The sequence below is a fragment of the Ceratotherium simum genome, chromosome 4, assembly GCF_057802395.1.
Source record: "Ceratotherium simum simum isolate JZ-2026a chromosome 4, ASM5780239v1, whole genome shotgun sequence".
NCBI lineage: Eukaryota > Metazoa > Chordata > Mammalia > Perissodactyla > Rhinocerotidae > Ceratotherium > Ceratotherium simum.
The window spans coordinates 37023445-37042088 of record NC_141903.1 but is presented as its reverse complement, the minus strand read 5'-3'; the positions used below and the strand labels follow the sequence as shown (position 1 = coordinate 37042088).

General features: G+C 37.1%; 1 protein-coding gene across 3 annotated transcripts in view; it reads left to right on the top strand.

Annotated features, from left to right (window-relative positions):
• The window catches only part of CTNNA1 (catenin alpha 1), a 322514-nt gene that overhangs the window by 212180 nt on the left and 91690 nt on the right, over positions 1-18644 (top strand). For all 3 annotated transcript variants that reach the window (XM_087429728.1, XM_004420127.3, XM_087429729.1), the window contains exon 7: positions 116-319. In XM_087429728.1, coding sequence (XP_087285854.1) covers positions 116-319 — 204 coding nt within the window. The remainder of the gene's footprint in view (positions 1-115; positions 320-18644) is intronic.

Sequence of the window (18644 nt, the reverse complement as noted above, 5' to 3'; positions counted from 1 at the left end):
ATGGCGCCGGCCCCTGTCTTAAATCTTGATGTTTCTAATCAATACCTGCCTCACCTTCTTGAGTAATGGAGGGAACAGAGAGTAGCACTAACATTCAATAACACTTCCTCTGCAGAAACAAATCATTGTGGACCCCTTGAGCTTCAGCGAAGAGCGCTTTAGGCCTTCCCTGGAGGAGCGCCTGGAAAGCATTATTAGTGGTGCTGCCCTGATGGCCGACTCGTCCTGCACCCGTGATGACAGGCGTGAGAGAATTGTGGCAGAGTGTAATGCTGTCCGCCAGGCTCTGCAGGACCTGCTCTCGGAGTACATGGGCAATGTGAGTATCAAAACTTTTCTTTGAAGTAAGGGGAGTTTTCCATAATAGACTGAATCTGAGATGTTTTAACTATAAATGTCAAATATGTTCTTAGCTCCTTGGCTCTTTTGGGTGGGGCAAATTTTTCAAAGAATGGATAAATGGCTTTCTATGGGCCCCTTACCTCCCCGACTTTCTATTTTGAAAAATTTTAAACTTATGAAAATCATACAGTGAGCACCCATCTACCCTTTATCTAGATTGACCAATTAACACGTAGATACATATGCATGTTTGTGTGTATAAATGTATGTGTGTATATGTATGTGTACACATACACAACATTTTTTTCTATGAAACATTTGAAAGTAAGTTGCAGACATTGTGTCGCTTCACCTCTAAATATTTCAGCATGCATCTCCTAGGGATAATGAGCTTCAATACCCCTAAAATTCCATTATCATGTCTAGGTGGCCAACTAATTTTGTTTTTTTTTTTTTTAAAGATTTTATTTATTCAGTTTTTCCCCCCAAAGCCCCAGTAGACAGTTGTATGCCATAGGTTCACATCCTTCTAGTTGCTGTACGTGGGACCCGGCCTCACGTTGGACGGAGAAGCGGTGCCTCGGGGCGCGCCCGGGACCCGAACCCGGGCCGCCAGCCTCAGAGCGCGCGCACTTAACCGCCAAGCCACGGAGCCGGCCCCAAGGCCAACTAATTTTGGGCAAAAGGGAATGCTGAAAGTATTTATAGTTGATGAAGTTTTTTTCATGAACCATATGGAATGTTGTAAGAGTAGGTAATTGCCAATTAGAGCTGTATTAGACGAACTGAGTAGTGTTTTTGAATCTTTAAGGTGTTTAAAAACCAGTGCTGTGAAATATGACACTTGACTTTTTTTTTTTTCCATAGAAAATACTGTACTTGTTGATTTGTTTTTTCCCCCTCTACTGTCAGTGTCTTCCTTTTTCCTTTACAAATACTTCCTCTTCATTCCGGTTGTTTAATGCTAACTTAAGGTTGCTGTAGTTTAGACCTTGTACCTATTATTTTACTATGGCAAAGAAGGAATGAATTAAATAAAATCATGTTAAAGGGAAGAGGGACAATACAAATTAGTTCTCCCTATTGATTTTTGCCTAATTAATACTTTTCAGGAAAAGATCTTGACAAAGATCTTTCTCGTTTGTTCATTTGCCATACATCTTGTTTGTTCACTCATGTGCCTTTGTAAGTGAACGTATAATGGTGAGTCATGATGGAATTCCTAGGGTAAAGATGAATGCCTTCCTGTGTTTATCTTGCTTCTACCATATTGTTAAATTAGTGAAGCGTATTGAATTTTTTTAAGCCATTGCTATGTTTTGATCATATGCGGTCTACCTGAGAAAAATGAGATTAGAGGCTTAGTTAAATCAAATGGAAAAGCAGTTGGTAAGTCACAGTGAGAATGTGGGACACATTTAAAAATGCATATCTAAGCTTGAAAATCAGAAAATATAAAAAATGGATAATTTCAAGGCTGGCTCACAATGTTGGAGTCTTATACAGGGAAACAAAAGACTCATTATATGTATGTGGATCAGTTATCTGCTATCACGTGTAGTGCTGAAGTGGTGCAAAAGTACCACTGCATTTATGATTAGGAAACCACTTTAAAAATAGCCTGTGGTTGGGAAGAGTATGTGATAAATCTGTTCTCAGTGCTGTATATTAGCGTTTCCTACCCAGTCTACAAGATATCCCTTGAGTCTTGGGGCTGGTCAGATCTTGGGCTAGTCATCCCTGGTCATGAATAACCTTCTGTTTTTTCCCCAGAGTGTCAGAAAAATAGTATTTTCTATTTGTGCCATGGATGTAAGTAAAGATGGGAAACACTTATTTATACTCAAGACATGGAGACCATAACAACATTGTTACGTAACATTTTATTATCTAGGTGAAAACGAGAACAATGATTGATATTTGGCTGAAATTTATGGATTATGATGGGATTTTGAAAGGAATTATCTTGAGATTCAGAAATATATTTTTAGAAGATGGTCTCTGGACATGTTTCTCCTAAAGGTGAAAATATTAAGTTTCCTTGTATTGACTCATGTAACAGTGAGCAGGCTAGGTCCTCTCAAAAAGCAATGGAGTGAGGATAAAGGTGAAAGGCAATGAAGCACCCTTGAAGAAAGCTGAGAACAGTAAAAGAGTGCAAGAAGCAGAAGCAACTGGGGATAGATTTTTGCTAATTTATGAAGCACTTAAAACCATTTAGAACCTCTAGTGGGAATCAGAACTTAACCGGCAGGGTCTGCCTTTGTCACTCAGTTCATATTGAGTATGTGTCACATGCAAAGTAGTGTGCTGGGCACTATGTAGAGGAGGAATGAGGCACTGATCCCTCCCTTCTGAAACAGACAGGGTCTCTCCAAGGCATTTTCTGGGAGTGTCATCGTAGGTACCACTAAAATACCATGGGGATTGCAAGGAGGATGAGATTATTTCTAGCTGGAAAACCTGAGAGGACTTTATGGAGGATTTATTTTATATACTTGAGGTTGAGCTCTACCTTGATATTTAAAAAATAGTTCACTTTAAGTTTTGGATATTTCTGCTGAAAAATATTAAAGTAATTATGGTATATGGAGAATTGAGACAATCTGGATTAATTAGAACTGGTTCACTTTGTAGAACATTGTAGACAGAGTGGTAGGGTCCAGAAGGGCTCACATGTTTTTTCTTTTTTCATTTACTGGCTTCTGTAAGTAATGTCATTATTTTTATAGATAGATACTCTTAAAATCTTGCCATAATCTCTTGAGTCTTTTCCTCCTTCATCCTGTGTTGCCACTTACCAAGTTACATCGGTTTTTCCTCTAAGGCAATGATTCTTAACTTTGGACGCACATTAGAATCCCTGGGGAACTTTTAAAAATCCTGATGACCGGATTGTACCCCAAGTAAGTCAGAATCACTGGATTGAGGTCCAGGCATCAGTAGTTTTAAAAGTTCCCCAGGTGATTCCAGTGTGCAATAAAGATGGTTTATTGCGTTTCTTCCTTTCTGTCTCCAGTACTGTTGCCTTATTCCAGGCTCTACTCGGTTTCTCCATTTTCCAGTCTGTTCTGCCTGCTCAGGCCAGTGTGAGCTCCTGCCTTCAGTAGGACATTGTTTATTGTGTTTTTGAAATTTCCTTCCCACCTGTTTAAACCTAACCTGCTCTTCCTTTAAGGTCCACATTTTTTATCCCATCTCTTTGCTGAAGTCCATTTCAAACTGCACCGTTTTACATTATTTCTTTGTGGCTTGAAGTTTTGCACCTGTTTACTTCCTTGAATTGTTGCTTAATTATATTTCCTTTATCCTTGTAATTTTGGCGACTAGGTTTTAAGCTTTTGAAAGATGGGAACTATTTTAAAAATATTCTTTCAGGGTCTAGTATAATGCTAGAAGAGGTCCTCAGTAAGTGCTTGCTTAATGAGCGCATGCTGACTTGGGAGAAGGAGAATAAAATGAACAATTTTGAGTATTCATGGTGCTAGGGATACATTAGTGCAAAAACCAAAGATCCTTGCCCTTATCGGCCTTATATTCTAGAGGGTTCTGGAGGAGGAAGCCATGGGTGGTTTGCCTCTACTTTCTGTAGGTCTTTCAATATACAAATGATGTTTGTTGAAAAAATTAAACCAAGTACTCTGAAATAAGCAGTGAGTGAAAGTGATATCTTAGATCAGAGAGTTAAATTTAATTCATCAGGTGAGCGCCAAACTCCCTTTTAAAGGCTCCCAGGGCCAGGAAGCCAGCAGCCTTAATGCTCCTGCTTGCATTGTGGTTTGAAGAATTAGAGGGTATTCTTGGCTCTATTGCTAACTTACTGTACGATGCTCTAAGAGATATTGATGTTAAAAGTAATGCATTTGACCTCTACTTACTTAACATTATGGAAATGCCTCTGATGAATGACACTAGAGGTTTTTTGATCATTCATTGGATCTTTGTAGTTCCACAAATGACTTCCAGGTTTCCTTGAAATGAAATGCGGTTATTGTGGTTAAGTTTAATTTGTTCTTGCTCTATCAGCCTAAGGTTACTCTGCCTGTGAGGGTTCTAGAGAAAGAAAAACAGCTTGGATGGGTGTCATAATCTTAAGAGGTTTAAAAGTGAATGGATTTAAATTAAAATGAAATGTAATTGAATTTGAAAAAAGTTATTGCCACTTTATTTTTGTATAATTAAAAGTCATACATGTACATTAAATTACTGAACCACCATTACTATTGACATTTAGGGATATGTATTTCCAGTTTTTTTCCCTTTCTTCTATGTAGAGTGTTTTTTAAATTTTAAAATAATTTTAATCCTCTTAATGTTCTCTGTATATAAACAAAATATTCAGCTAAGTAGGGTTCAAACTATTAGGTTAATGAGTTAAAATAAACTACCAGGATAATGGGTTAAAATTTCTGTTCCTTAAATATGTAGATGACTTTGGAGCCCAGTTGAGTGTTATAATGTTCTCTGAAGTTATTTCACTGCCAGTGAAAAACTTCCTTCTGAAGAGCCCTGTTCTTCATACAGCTGAATTCTTTTTTTCGCACTCTTCATTCTGCTGAGGGATACGCTGATCCTTAATATATTTCTTTTTCCGTTTGTTAAGGCATATGCTTTTAGTTGTTTTTCTAATAGTAGAATTTATTGAAACAAAGCTTACTTGTCTCTATTACCACACCCATCCTCAGCCCCCTGACCCCTCAAAAAACAAACAAAACTCCCCCCACCCAAGAAAACGCCACCCAAATCTGAAAACACCTAACACAGTATCTGAAACATAGAAGACCCTCAGTCCTTTAAATGCCTTCCATTTGGCTTTGGCCTGAGCAATCTTGTCCAGCAGTTCATGGTCATATGTGTTGACTGACTGGAGTTAGGCCTTAGAATTGGTGAGAAGCAGCACATTCCTTGGGCTTGAGTAGCTCTAGCTCTGTGCCATTCAGTATGGTAGCCGGTAGCCATATGTGGCTATTGAGTACTTGAAATGTGACTAGTCCAAATTGAGATGCGCTGTAAGTATAAACTAGACACCAGATTTCAAAGACTTAGTACACAGAAAAGGATGTATAATATCTCGTTGATAATATTTTGGATACATTGGGTTAAATAAAATCTGTTCTTTAAACTTAATTTTTACCTGTTTCTTTTTACTTTTGGCCACTAGAAAATGTAAAATTATATATGTAGTTTGTGTTTCTTGCTTGCATTATATTTCTCTTCTGACTACTGAGTAACCAACCAGCTAGGGTTGAGTAGGTAAGAGTGTAAAAATAACTTCTTCATTGAATGTCCAGAATGGTACAATAATCCATATATAGTAGCTATTATAGTTTGTATTTTTAATGCCTAAAACTTTAGGCAGAAGAAAATTGGTTCAGCTTAGGACCTGGTGAGATTGATGTTGCTAAAGGATAAATTTTATCTTTCTTCTTGCCCAAAAACATTGGATGCAGTGGTTGTAAGATCCTGAAAGAGGAATGCAATAACTAAACATTTTTTGTATTGGACTAGGCATATATTTGAAGGGTTTGATTATGTTTATATATCAGGTATAAAATTTTTATTTGATTTGGATAATAGTTTGATATGGAATGTATGAATAGGATGCAGTTACTGTTCATTTTCAAAGATATATTGTTGTTGTAGTGAAGGGAAGCACTTAATTTAGATGCTAATCTCTTCTCAGTTTTGCAAATGCCTTCCTGGAATCACTTCAGCATAGCCAGAGCTTCCCAGCCTTTGAAGGTCTCTTAGAAGAGCTTGTTACTGCATTATTTCCTGGCTGCATTTTCTTATTTTTAAAATTATATCTTAATTTTTTTCTGATTATAAAAGTTCTGTGTTCATTATAAATCACCTGTAATCCTACCACCTTTTTTTCACGTATAGCATTCCAGACTTCATTCTGGCTATGTGTATATTTATACACATATCTGTTCTTACCTTACTGTTTCTTTTTTTAACAATAAAATAAGGATCATCTGTACTATTATAGTGCTTACCATATGCCAGCCATTGTTCTAAGAGACGTACATTATTACCTATTTTACCCCCATAATAACCTTTATTGAGTTATTTGCTCAAAAATATATATACATACAGCTGACATTTGAACTCAGATCTCTGTGACCTGAAAATCTGAGCTCTTAATACTTTATCATTGTATATCTTTACAAGTCAGCAAATACAATTTTACATCAACATCTTTAATGGCGATGGGAGTTTTCCACTGTATGGCTTTGTAAATGACTGTTCTGAAATTAAATACTCCATACTAAATAATATAGACCCATGTCTGGTATAGCTTCTTGAAGTGAGCAGAACAGAATATCCTCCCATTCTGGACTCTAGTGTTAAGTGTCAGATGTTTCATTTGGTTCTGTGATGTGCAACTAGAGGGGCTGAGCTTTGTTGTACAGTATGCTATGGTTTCCATCTTTGCTTGAACACTTGGGTTTCTGCAGTAGACTCTCACCTGTATTGCTAGTCCATAGTTCTGTAGCTGTGCTTGCATATGTTATATTGATTTGTTAGTGTAAGCTTTTCTGTGAGCTGCCTAGCATATTTGGGAAAATTTAGATATAAATAATATAAATAGATGTTGCATTGAATGCAAATTTGAGCATTTGCTTCTCTTGACAGAGCAGGATTTATTCAATTTGGAAACCTTATTTGTCAAAAATTAATGTGTGATTTTCTTATGGTGTGAAATGAGAGGTTTAAAAGACCTTCTTAACTCTGAGGAAGACATCTCACCCCAGTTATATTTTGTATTGCTTTCTAAGAGGTTCGAGGTACTTCCTATGTATGCTACTCTGGCATTATGAATTGCAATATTTAACAGCCGAGTTCTTAACCTTTTATATGCAGAAAGATGCATGTTTACGTAGTAGATGAAATAGTGCTGGCCTAATGGAGCAATAGTGGAGTGGTCTCTTGAAATCAGGATGATGGAGCAGACATGGAAGCCGGCCCAGTGTCAGGCTGCAGATGGATAGGGTTTTAGCCTCCGCGAGATTGCTGTTAGACTGTCCTTGGTATTGCTTTGTGCTCTTTAGATGTCAGGCAGGCTTGAAAAGATTTCATATCTAAAAAATGTTTCTGGATTAAACGGTAATAACCTCTAAATATATCAGAGTATTAGTAAATGTTGCTGGGTGGTGGGATGATAGGCAATATAAATTTTCTTCTATATTTTCTCCCATATTTTGGACAATATTTCTTATCGTCATAATGACACCAAGTTTAAAAATAGACTTAGACCCTTAGTTTTATGTGTTTTGAATTTTTAGGTTTGTTTATAATCATATGCTGTGTTGTTTATTTCCAAACACTATTAATATGGGATAATTGAGAATTTTTCACCTTAATAAGGTCCTGATTCATCTTTTTGAGGTAGTGATTCCTTCAAGGCTAGTTTGACTAAAGTGGTGAGTTGTGAGGGTTACTTTGTTTACTATATACGCTTCTAGCAATTCTTGGTCAAACAGAGTCAGTTATCTCTGGGTGATGGCATTTGCATCATCCTTTTCTTGAACTATATATCAAAGTGATTTTTTACCATGGAAGTATAGAATTGTAAAGTTCAGAATTTGGGAGTGACATTTGTTATCATCTAGTGTAGGCGTTGACAAATTATAGCTCTCAGGTCAAGTCTGGCCTGGCACCTATTTTTGTAAATAAAGTTTTATTGGAACATAGCCATGCCTATTTATTTACTTATCATCTATGGCTGCATAGTTGAGTAGTTGTGACAGAGACCATATGGCCCCCAAAGCCTAAAATATTTGCTATCTGGTCCTTTATAGAAGTTTGCTGAGTCTTAATTTAGTCCAGCCAACTAATTTCTTTGAAGATTTTAAGTTACAAATGCAATTTCTTTCATGAATATAAGGCAATTTAGTTATCTTATTTCTTCTTGGATAAATTTTAGAAGTTTGTGGCTTTTAAAGAATTGGTCCATTTTACTCAATTAGTCAAATTTTGTGTGCAAAGAGTTGCGTGTAACATTCTCTTATTATCCTTTTACTGTTTGTGGGGAGTCTGTAGCCATATTCTTTAATTCATTCCTAATGTTGGTAATTTGTATCTGCTCTTATTTTTCTTTGTCACTCTGGCTATAGGTTTATCAATTCTATTGATTTTTTGAAAGAACCAGCTTTTGGTTTCATTGATTTTTCTTTATTATTTTCAATTTCACTGATTTCTCCTCTTTATTATTTCTTTTCTTTGTTTCCTTTGGGTTTATTTTGTTCTGCTTTTTCTAGTTTCTTGAGGTGGGAGCTTAGGTTATCAGTTTGAGACCTTTCTTCTTTTAAGTGTAAAGATTTAGGACAGATTTCCATATAAGCTCTGCTTTGCATCCCGTAAATTTTGATATATTGTTTTTTCATTTTTGTTTAGTTCAAAATATTTAAAAATTTTCCTTAAGTCTTCCTCTTTGACCAGTTGATGATTTGGAGGTATGTTGTTTAATTTCCAAATATGTGGAGATTTTCTTGTTATGTTTCTGTTATTGATTTCTAGTTTAATACAAATTCAATATGGTCAGAGCACATGCTTTGCATGACTTCAATTCTCTAAATTGTTTAGTGAGATTTGTTTTATGACCCAGTGCTACCTTTGTGAATATTCTACTTGCACTTGAAGAGTATATATATTCTGCTGTTGTTGGATGGAGTGTTCTGTAAATGTCAATTAGATTCAGTTGGTTGATGGCGTTGGTTGATCCAGTTGGTTCAGTCCTTATATACCTTGCTTATTATTTATTTATTTTTTTGTTTGTTTATTTATTTAGGGTCTGCTTGTTCTAATGATTACTCAGAGAGGAGTGTTGTAGTCTCCAACTATAATTGTGGATTTGGCGCTTCCTTGTTGCAGTTCTCAGATTGCTACTCTATGCGTTCTTTCCAGGATTTTTAGTTGCATTCAGTGGGATAAACAGGGTGAAATGTGTTTAATCTGTCTTAACCAGAACTAAAACTCAACCACCTATTTTCAAAACAGCCTGAAACTAGAGATAGAGATAACTTGGCCATGATCATATTCGGGTAAGAACAGTTAAGACTAGAACTGAGGCTTCTGATTCTTAGTCCAGAGCTACTCCTCATGGTGCTCTTCCCATGTGATGCCGTGGATGGTGGACAATATGCTGATGCTTCCATAGCTTGATCAAGTAACCTCCCCAGAGCTGCTTTCTCAACTGTAAAACGGGTCATTAATAGCTGCCCCTCTACCTGAGCTTGTTAAAAGGCACAGAGAAACACTCAAACAAGACCAAGTGAAATGATAAAAATGGGTTAATGGGTGGTGGTATTGCAAAAATATCAAAATGCCTTGGAATAAAAGAAAGAAAAATGAAGTGTAGCCAAGAACAAGGTAAACAGGGATCTGGATAGGCAGAGACTGAGGCTGCTTTCCTGACTCTTGTGGCAGGTCCATTCCATGCTTTCTGCCTGTAGCAAAGAGCCAAAATGGCAGTCTCTACCCCCGATCTGCATGATCTTGTAGTAAAGCATCTAATCACAGTTGACAAGAAGGGTCTTTTCCCCTCCTCATTTGGATACCCTTTTTGATGTGAATATAAAACTGTAAAGTGCTGTACCAGTGCAAATTGGTATTGTTTTAGGCAATTATAATACAGTTCCTTCTTCCTCATTTATTCTTTTTGGCCCAAGGAATAGGCTTTACTTTTGGCAAAGCTGTCGTGTTGATAATAAATTGATTCATTTAAAATATTGTAATTGTTGAAATGTAGCAAGCTAGGCTTTTTGGGAGGCTACCTGTTTATCTAAAATGCCCATATGTGACAAACATGTAAAACGAAAAGCTTATCAATCATAACTTTCTACCCTAATATTTTCTGTTAATCTTAAAAAAAATTTTTTTAGTAGATGTTTTAGAGGACTTAAGGTAGTTAGTAAAAACTCATTGAGCTTCCAAGCTATCTTTGCCAGAGACAGGTATAGCCCTGTCTGCCAGGAAATTTCCTCTTCTCTGATTTCAGGCCTACTGTCTTGAAAATTACTTTGGTTTTCATATTTCTTAGTCATAATATAAAATTAGAAGGGTGAAAGTCTGGAATGTGATGTTTTTCTTCTCCAAGTGAATGTCCTTATTCTTTCTGTTTATTTTGGATTGAGTCTATGTTCACATCTGATGACTGCTAAGTACTTGACAGTCACTAAATAGCTTATTTATTTTAAAGTGGGTTATTGGATATTTGGAACCAAAGACTGAGTACTGATTTGGTTTGGTCATTCTCTGAAAATGGCGTTAGGACCTTTTCATAATGGCGTGATTTGGAGACGTACTATAAAAGGAAGATATTTTCTTTCAGTTGCTTTATGCTAAAACAATACCTGGGCAGTAAATTGTCTTACAAGTATTATTTTCAGATGTGTCGAAATGATTGGCCTCCTGTTTTACTCCAGTTGTAGGTATTCTAACTTTTGGTTTTGTAATTTGCAGTTTGTAATAGTCTACCAAATAGAATGCAGTGTGACATCTTATTTCAAGGCTTCCTTACTACTTGTCCTTTAAATTTAACTCCAGAGCATGCTTGTCCTGAATTACTTCTCCCTGCTTTGAGAGAGAATTATTCGTTTTGTAGATTCAAATATGAAACTCATCTTCTAGAACTAAAAAGATTTATGTTTTGGATTGCCCTTGTTCTTGTGTCTATATGACTATTGCTTATTATTCCCTGGTGTAAAATAATCTGCAATATTTTATAAGAAAAGTTGTAAATATTTGACCAGTGATACCCAACTATAATCTTTAATGCTCATAATAATAAATACACTGGTTGCTGGGAAGCGGAACGTGTTTGTTTATGTTGCTTTTAAGATTCTGTGTTACTGGCGAAAAAAAACCATTACATATGGGAAAATTGTTTTGTTTTTGAAAGTTGGTTGTTCATATATACCCTTATTTAGAGATTTCTGTTGTGATAAAGGATCATCTTGCCCCCCTCACCTTTTCAAAGCTGATTTTTTCAGATTATTAAAATTTCTTAATTGAGGAAATGGACGTTGATTTTTCTTTTTCAAAGCAATATTAAATTTTGTAGTATTCAGAAAAAAATCCAATTTTAAAATTGGAAATTTCTGATGACAGTGCTTTTTAACACTGACGCCATTGGCTAGCTCTTATTCGTTGTCTATACAGCTCTTTCATTTTTGCAAACTCTAAAAGCTGATTTAGAATCAAACTATTCTTTTTGACTAGGTTTTTCTAGCCAGTGCAAAATTAACCATTTTCTTAAAACTACTCTGAATCAAGAATTACATTAATTTTAGGGTTATAATGATAAACGTCAGTAATTATACGTTTTTGATTTGAGGTTTTGGTCAAGTGGCGATTCTTTTGACCCTCAAGATTTGACCATCCAGATATGAACATAGGTTTATGGGGAATGGTACATATAAGAGAATCCCTTATGAAATGACACGATGTTGTGGATTGTTTTAAAATATTCCAGCAAAAAACTAACAGAAGGGTGATAAATAAAACGAGAAAGCAGAAAATTGATGGTTGTTAAAGCTTGGTGGTGTTGCATAAGAAAGTTCGTTTACTTTAATCATCAATCCTTTTTTAGATATGTTTGGAAAATCCCATTATAAAAAATAAAGAAAAACCCACATCTCTTATCATCATCATGGTTATTTGAGTAGGTGTCAGCATATTAGATGCTTAAGGACACAGTCCTTGCCATGTTTATAGCTCTTCTGAGGGCTTTTGTCTATCTTGCAACCTCTGGAAGACCTTGTTTTATCCCACCTAGCCCCCTTCTCAATCTCCAGTTCTTAGGCTGGCCTATGATGTCTCTTAGGCTGATTAGATTCTCTTGGGAATTTGTATGGGAAAATAATGGGAAAAGGATGCAGTTAGATAATGGGAACGGAAGCAGGAAATTATGCCATTAAGTAGGGTCAGGGTCATGAGGGGTCGTGGCAAAGTGAATTTGTGGGTGAGCAGCAGCTATGAATTAGATAGACAGCGTAGAGAGTAAGAATGGATCAGATATTTGAGATTGGTGGAGGGTGCAACCAGCGAAGGGGAGGATCCTCGGCTTCCTGTGTGGCTGCTTGTAAGGCTAGTTGCCCAGCAATGCTTGGGTTCTTGTGCATATGTATCCTTGAAGTAAACCGTTTGTCACTAGATTCGATTTGAGTTCCTTAATTTTCCAAAAATGAGTGTAACTAGTATAGTCATTGGATGATACAGAGCTTTCTTGGCTAAATTTTTAGTAAGCACTTTTTTAGAAGGTCAGAAATGGTCATTGCTTAATCATCTAGGCATTCCATAGTCCAGTTCCTTAAGCATTACCAGAGACATTGTTCTCCCCGAGTGGTTTTTTTGTTTTTGTTTTTGTTTTTTTTGGTGAGGAAGATTAGCCCTGGGCTAACATCCATGCCCATCTTCCTCTACTTTATATGTGGGACGCCTGCTACAGGATGGCTTGATAAGTGGTGTGTAGGTCTGCGCCTGGGATCCAGGCCAGCAAACCCCGGGCCACCCAAGCGGAGTGTGCAAACCTAATCACTACGCCACTGGGCTGGCCCCCTGAGTTGTATTTTTAAAGATCTATCATGTATAGTAAGAAACTTTTTGTTTCTTGTCTACTTGACTATTATATAATTTAGTAGTGACGTTTACATTGTTGTTCACTAGACTTTGATTGAATGGAATTTAATAAATTGCAGTAATCAGGGCTTTTTTTGGGGTGGGGACATGACTTGTCTTCTGCAAGTTTCTTATTGAGAAGTTGCCTCAACACAATTTTAGGTGGCTTAAACACTATTTTGTTGGCCAATATGATTTCAGATTCCTTGTTTTTGCTATTGATTATGAAAAGACATGGCCTCTAACTAGAGAAAGCTTTGTTTGAATATAAACATCCTATCTACTGTTGTTTTTCTTTCTTTCTTTTCCCATTTTTGGTGCTCTTTTTGTGGGCAAAAATAAGGAGGAGGTCTGGCTTAGAAGAGATAATGCTAGGATAGTGAGGGTAAAAAAAAAAGCACAAATGAAATTGTTTTATCATTATAAAGTACTGGAGCAAGTATAAAACTATTTATATTAGATAGGATATTCAAAGACATTCAAAGACAGAAAGACAAGGTTGGCATTGAGGAGTGGTGAAGGGAGAAATAATAATAGATTTAGAATGAAGAATTAATTAGCGTGCAGGGTTGGCAAACCTCTTGGCTTGGTGGGAATGAAGAACCATTAAAGAACCATTTTATAAGAAAGACTGGTTAGAAACAGTCCCCTGTTAGTGGGTGGCTCACTAACATTGTCAGAGGTCTTGGGAAATGTTTGCTTTTTCCCCTTTAATTTGCTCCTGTATAGAAAGTTACTGCTTAGACTCTAGTGATAAGGGGCTTGTGGAGAAAGGTGTTTTGATCATATTATTACTTTTATTTTATAGCATCTTTGATTGGCAGTTTTCTTGTAGGGTGGATTTAGCCTTTGATACATTTCCTCAGGCCCAAGAAAATGATCCGCTAAAGTAGAAATGAATGAAACTATTGCATTTAGCCTCTAGACAGTGACACATTAAGGACTAATGACTGCCAAAAGGAAATGTCAAACACTAAGCTAGTCTGCTTTCTTTGGCAGCTGAGAATCCGGTGAATCAACAGTTTTAGGGGGTGTATGTTTAACGTGGGTGGAGGAAGAGAGTGTCTAACATTTTTTAAGGGCCTGTTGAGTTCAGCACAGTTGGACTTGGAGCCAGTTTCTACTTTTCTAAACCCGAAAAAGGCACATACCATAGAATAAGGGTAGTTGCTCGTCATGGAAGTAATAATTGGATAGAAACATTTAAAAATGTGTTTATGGGCTTTGTTTTTATGTATTTTTGTTTAATTGTTGGTAGATGCTAAAAAGTGGTGCATTCATATGTGTGAGGGGGTGTACTTTAGTGTTTTGATTGCCTTGATACTGTTTTTCACAAACAGGAATAATCTGAAGAGTCTTTTGAAAGAGAATGAATAAATTCGTGATTCTGGAGGTTTAAGGAGCAAATTTATATTGAATAATAAAAATTATTTTTAAGAAAAGGACAGCAAATTTAGCTTTTACACTTATAACCAAGTGTGGTCACCATGTCCTGGATATTTAAAATACTTAAATATTCACATGCAAGGATGGGGAGTGTCACAGCTAAATGGTACAAGGTTTCTTTTTGAGGCGATGAAAATGTTCTAGTGGTGATGGTTGCACATATCTGTGAATATACTAAAAAATTGAATTGTATACTTTACCTGGGTGAATTGTATATGAATTATATCTTAATGTACATCTTAATTTAGGCATCTTAATAAAGCTGTTTAAAAATGTTCACATGCTTTTTCACACGTATGTATGCTAATGATGTGACGAGTATTTTAAATTATATTTCCTATAGGAATCAAGGCAATTTGTTTATTCTATATGAAGTAAAGAATGTTTTCCCCATTTTGAAATGAGGCCTATGTCTGTTATTGCCATCAAATGACATCAACTACATTAAAGGCCTACATTGTGCACAACGTTGGCTTCTTTAATCTCCTGGCTTTGTATCAGACAGACTAACGACCTGCAATTTTCTGTGGCTATTTCATTTAAATTATGAATATGTCAAGTTAAGGGTTGTTGAATCAAAAATAGTTCAAAAACGCAGAAATCAGATTGAACATGTATCATTTCAAGCCAACTGTTTTTCATTTTTATTTTGTCTGTGTGAAACAGTAGTGGTACAATATGAATTTTGTTGGCTCTTAAATTATCACATTTTAAATACTTTGGTTTTTTTATTTGAAGATTCTGCATATAATCACCTAGAATTTGATTATACAACTCTAAGAACTATGAAAAGGAATCAGCTTTTATATTAATTACAGAATCTTTTTAGATTTTTTTGTGGTCAGAGAAATATAATGGATTTGGGGAGAGATTTTGCTTGAAATAATGGTGCTCATAAGTATATAGTAGTATCTCATAGCTATATTCTAGGCCCACTTGAAGGAATTGCAAAAAAGATGTAGCAGAGGTTGTAAGTGAAGTGGCTTGTTTTAAGCAACATTACTTTGTTTGCCTATGATGGATTTCTGCTTCTATGGGGTAGTACCTGTAGCTCAACAGCGTGGATTTTCAGTTCCTGTCATGGAGCCTTTTCCTGGTTTTTGTGGTGCACCTACCAGACCAGCATGGCTGATCCTGTTGGGTTTGCTGCTGCCCAGTGGAATTAACCTGCAGATCTACCAGCTTTGGTGAACCCAAAGGGCTGGCTTTTTTTTTTTTTTGCAAGGAGATCAGCCCTGTGCTAACATCTGCCAATCCTCCTCTTTTTTTTTTTTTTTTTTTTTTGCTGAGGAAGACTGGCTCTGGGCTAACATCTGTGCCCATCTTCCTCCACTTTACATGGGACGCCGCCACAGCATGGCTTGCCAAGCAGTGCGTGGGTGCGCGCCCGGGATCCGAACTGGCGAACCCGGGGCCGCCGCAGCGGAGGGCGTGCACTTAACTGCTTGCGTCACCGGGCCGGCCCCTAGGGCTGGCCTTTTCTATGGTGAAGTGTAGGACAATGTTGGCAGTCTCCTTACAGCTTTCAGTGATCCTGAGGCTTTATCACAGAAGTTTGTTAAATTCTATTAAAGAAGCCAGCAACAACTTTACAAGCAGAAAATGTCTCGCTCCACGCTGTATATGTAATATAAAATTATAGCTACTAACAAGGGGTCAAATTAACTGTAATGACTTCTTTCCAGGGTTTTTCCATTAATGTTAGCTTGCTATGTAGTTAGTCCCTTTTATCTGTTGGTGCTTGCTACCAGACCAAACTGTACCAGGCACCAAAAACAAATTCATATGAGAGAAGGAATTTTTGAAAATCCTTCTTAAGCTTTTTCTGCAACTAGGGGGGAAACTGAAAACATTCCTTTTGTGTGTGTGTGTGTGAGGATGATTAGCCCTGAGCTAACATCTGTTGCCAGTCCTTCTCTTTTTGCTGAGAAAGATTGGCCCTGGGCTAACATCTGTGCTGATCTTCCTCTACTTTATATGTGGGACACCTGCCACAGTATGGCTTGATAAGCGGTGCTTAGGTCCATGCCGGGGATTCGAACTGTGAACCCTGGGCTGCCAAAGCGGAGTGTGCAGACTTAACTACTGTACCACTGGGCCGGCTCCAAAAACATTCCTTTTTAACTGTTATAATTTCTTAATTAAAGTATCAGTTGAAAAAAGTCAGATATGATCCCTTTTTCCCACTTTTCCTATTACTTTATTTGGGGATATTTAAATTCTTTTTCTTTTTTTTTTTTTTAAGAAAATTCTCAGAGAGAATCCTGATGGTAGAATTTCAGGCACTGTGACAGGAAGTAAGAAAGATGTGTTTTGGTAGAGACAGTCACCCTCAGATCAGTGTGGGCAGGTGCTTGTGAAGCCTATTTTGGGGAGGGAATCTCTCTAAATTGAGGTCCTGGGAGATGGAACATGTCTTTGTTGCCCCAAGTAAATTTTCAGTGAATTACAGAAAGGAAATATCTGGGCAGCTCGCCGTTCTGTTGCTGCTGCTTGGAGGTTGGTACTAGTAAAGTTGGTGTTTCTTTATCTGGGATTGAGGAATTGAAGGTAGAAGCTGAAAACAACAAAGATTCTATAGGCCAGTACATCACTTGTTAGTTGTGCAGTTGTCAGGGATGCTTACCGTTACCTGTGTTTCTGGACATAAATCAAGTGGCTCCTCTGTATCTTTGAAATTCTCTTTGCTTAGTAGTCCTACTTCTGGGGTGGTAAAATCTACCCAATTTGAAGCTTTGTTTTCCCTCCGGATACGTTTAACTACATGTTTACTAATACATATAGGTTGTTGGCATTAAGGTAAATTTCTCATTGAAGGGATTTTCTGTGGAGCGACATTGTTCTAGTTCTTGACAGCTGCACTGAGCATGAAGAGTTACCTAAACTCCTCCAAGTCTCAGTTGCCTCAACAGTGAGTTGGGGATGATGATAGTGCCTACGCACACAGCATGGTCGGGAGGGTGTACAACGGCCCCTGCTGTTAATACTACTGCTATATCACCACTACTATTGCTAATACATTTTAGTATCTTGAATGTTTTAAAACTTCAAGTCCTCTATTTTTCATTTTTACCTGTTCTGCTTTCCAGTGATTTCTTAAGAGTAGTTGCATTTCTCATTCTGCTGAGTGAAAGAGCTTATTCCTTCCTTCCCTCCCTCCCCTTTCCCTCTCCCCCTTCTCTTTCAGGAATGGTCAGATACATTTGGAGAATTTTCCCTTTTTTATGTGCATTCTGGTAATAATGTCTAAAGACTATTAATTTTTAGCAAGTATGTCCCTGCTGACTGTGTTGCAGAGGTTATTTTATTGCTCTCCGTTTGTCTTAACTGTCTTGCCTGAAGTTGGTGGCCTTATTCCCAGATTCATAATATGTTCTCTTTACTGTTAAAATATACATTTTGCTTAGGTCTGGCATACTTCTTTTTGGTTAATTCTGAGTTATCTGGCATTGGGAAGCAAGGCTCTAATCGTCAATGTTCGTTCTCTGAACTGAGATTTGTATAGGCATCTCTGTATAAAATCTTTTTTATTATTCTTTCCCACCTATTTTGGATTTATTTGGTGATTGCATTTGAAACATGTTTTATTTGACTACTATAACTATCCATATAGTTTCTTTTCTTGTTCATTTTCTACAAGTCATGTTTATATTTCCTCTCTAGTTTATTTTAATATCTTTCTAGTACTAGAGGAACGTGGTGTTACAAATAAGACTCCTTCTGGTCTTATTAATTAACCTACTAGTTCATTGTTTAACAGAATTTACATATCCTAGATCTGGTTAAATAGTTAACCAAAAACAATAAGTTTAGGCATTGCCTATGTAGTATAAAAAGACACTGGAACAGGGGCCAGCTGGGTGGTGCAAGCGGTGAAGTGCGCCCGCTCCGCTGTGTCGGCCTGGGGTTCACTGGTTCAGATTCCAGGCGCGCACCGACGCACTGCTTGGCAAGCCATGCTGTGGCAGCGTCCCATATAAAGTGGAGGACGATGGGCACGGATGTTAGCCCAGGGCCAGTCTTCATCAGCAAAAAAAGGGGAGGATTGGCAGATGTTAGCACAGGGCTAATCTCCTCACCAAAAAAAAGACACTGGAACAAGTAGTGTGAGGTCTAGAAGGTTTCTTTCCCTTTCATGTTATAATCTTTCTCTCTCTTTAGAGCTCTAAAATGGCTGAAGAGAAAAATCTTATTAGGAAATAGTTAAGCTGGGCTGACTTAGAGGTGAGGCA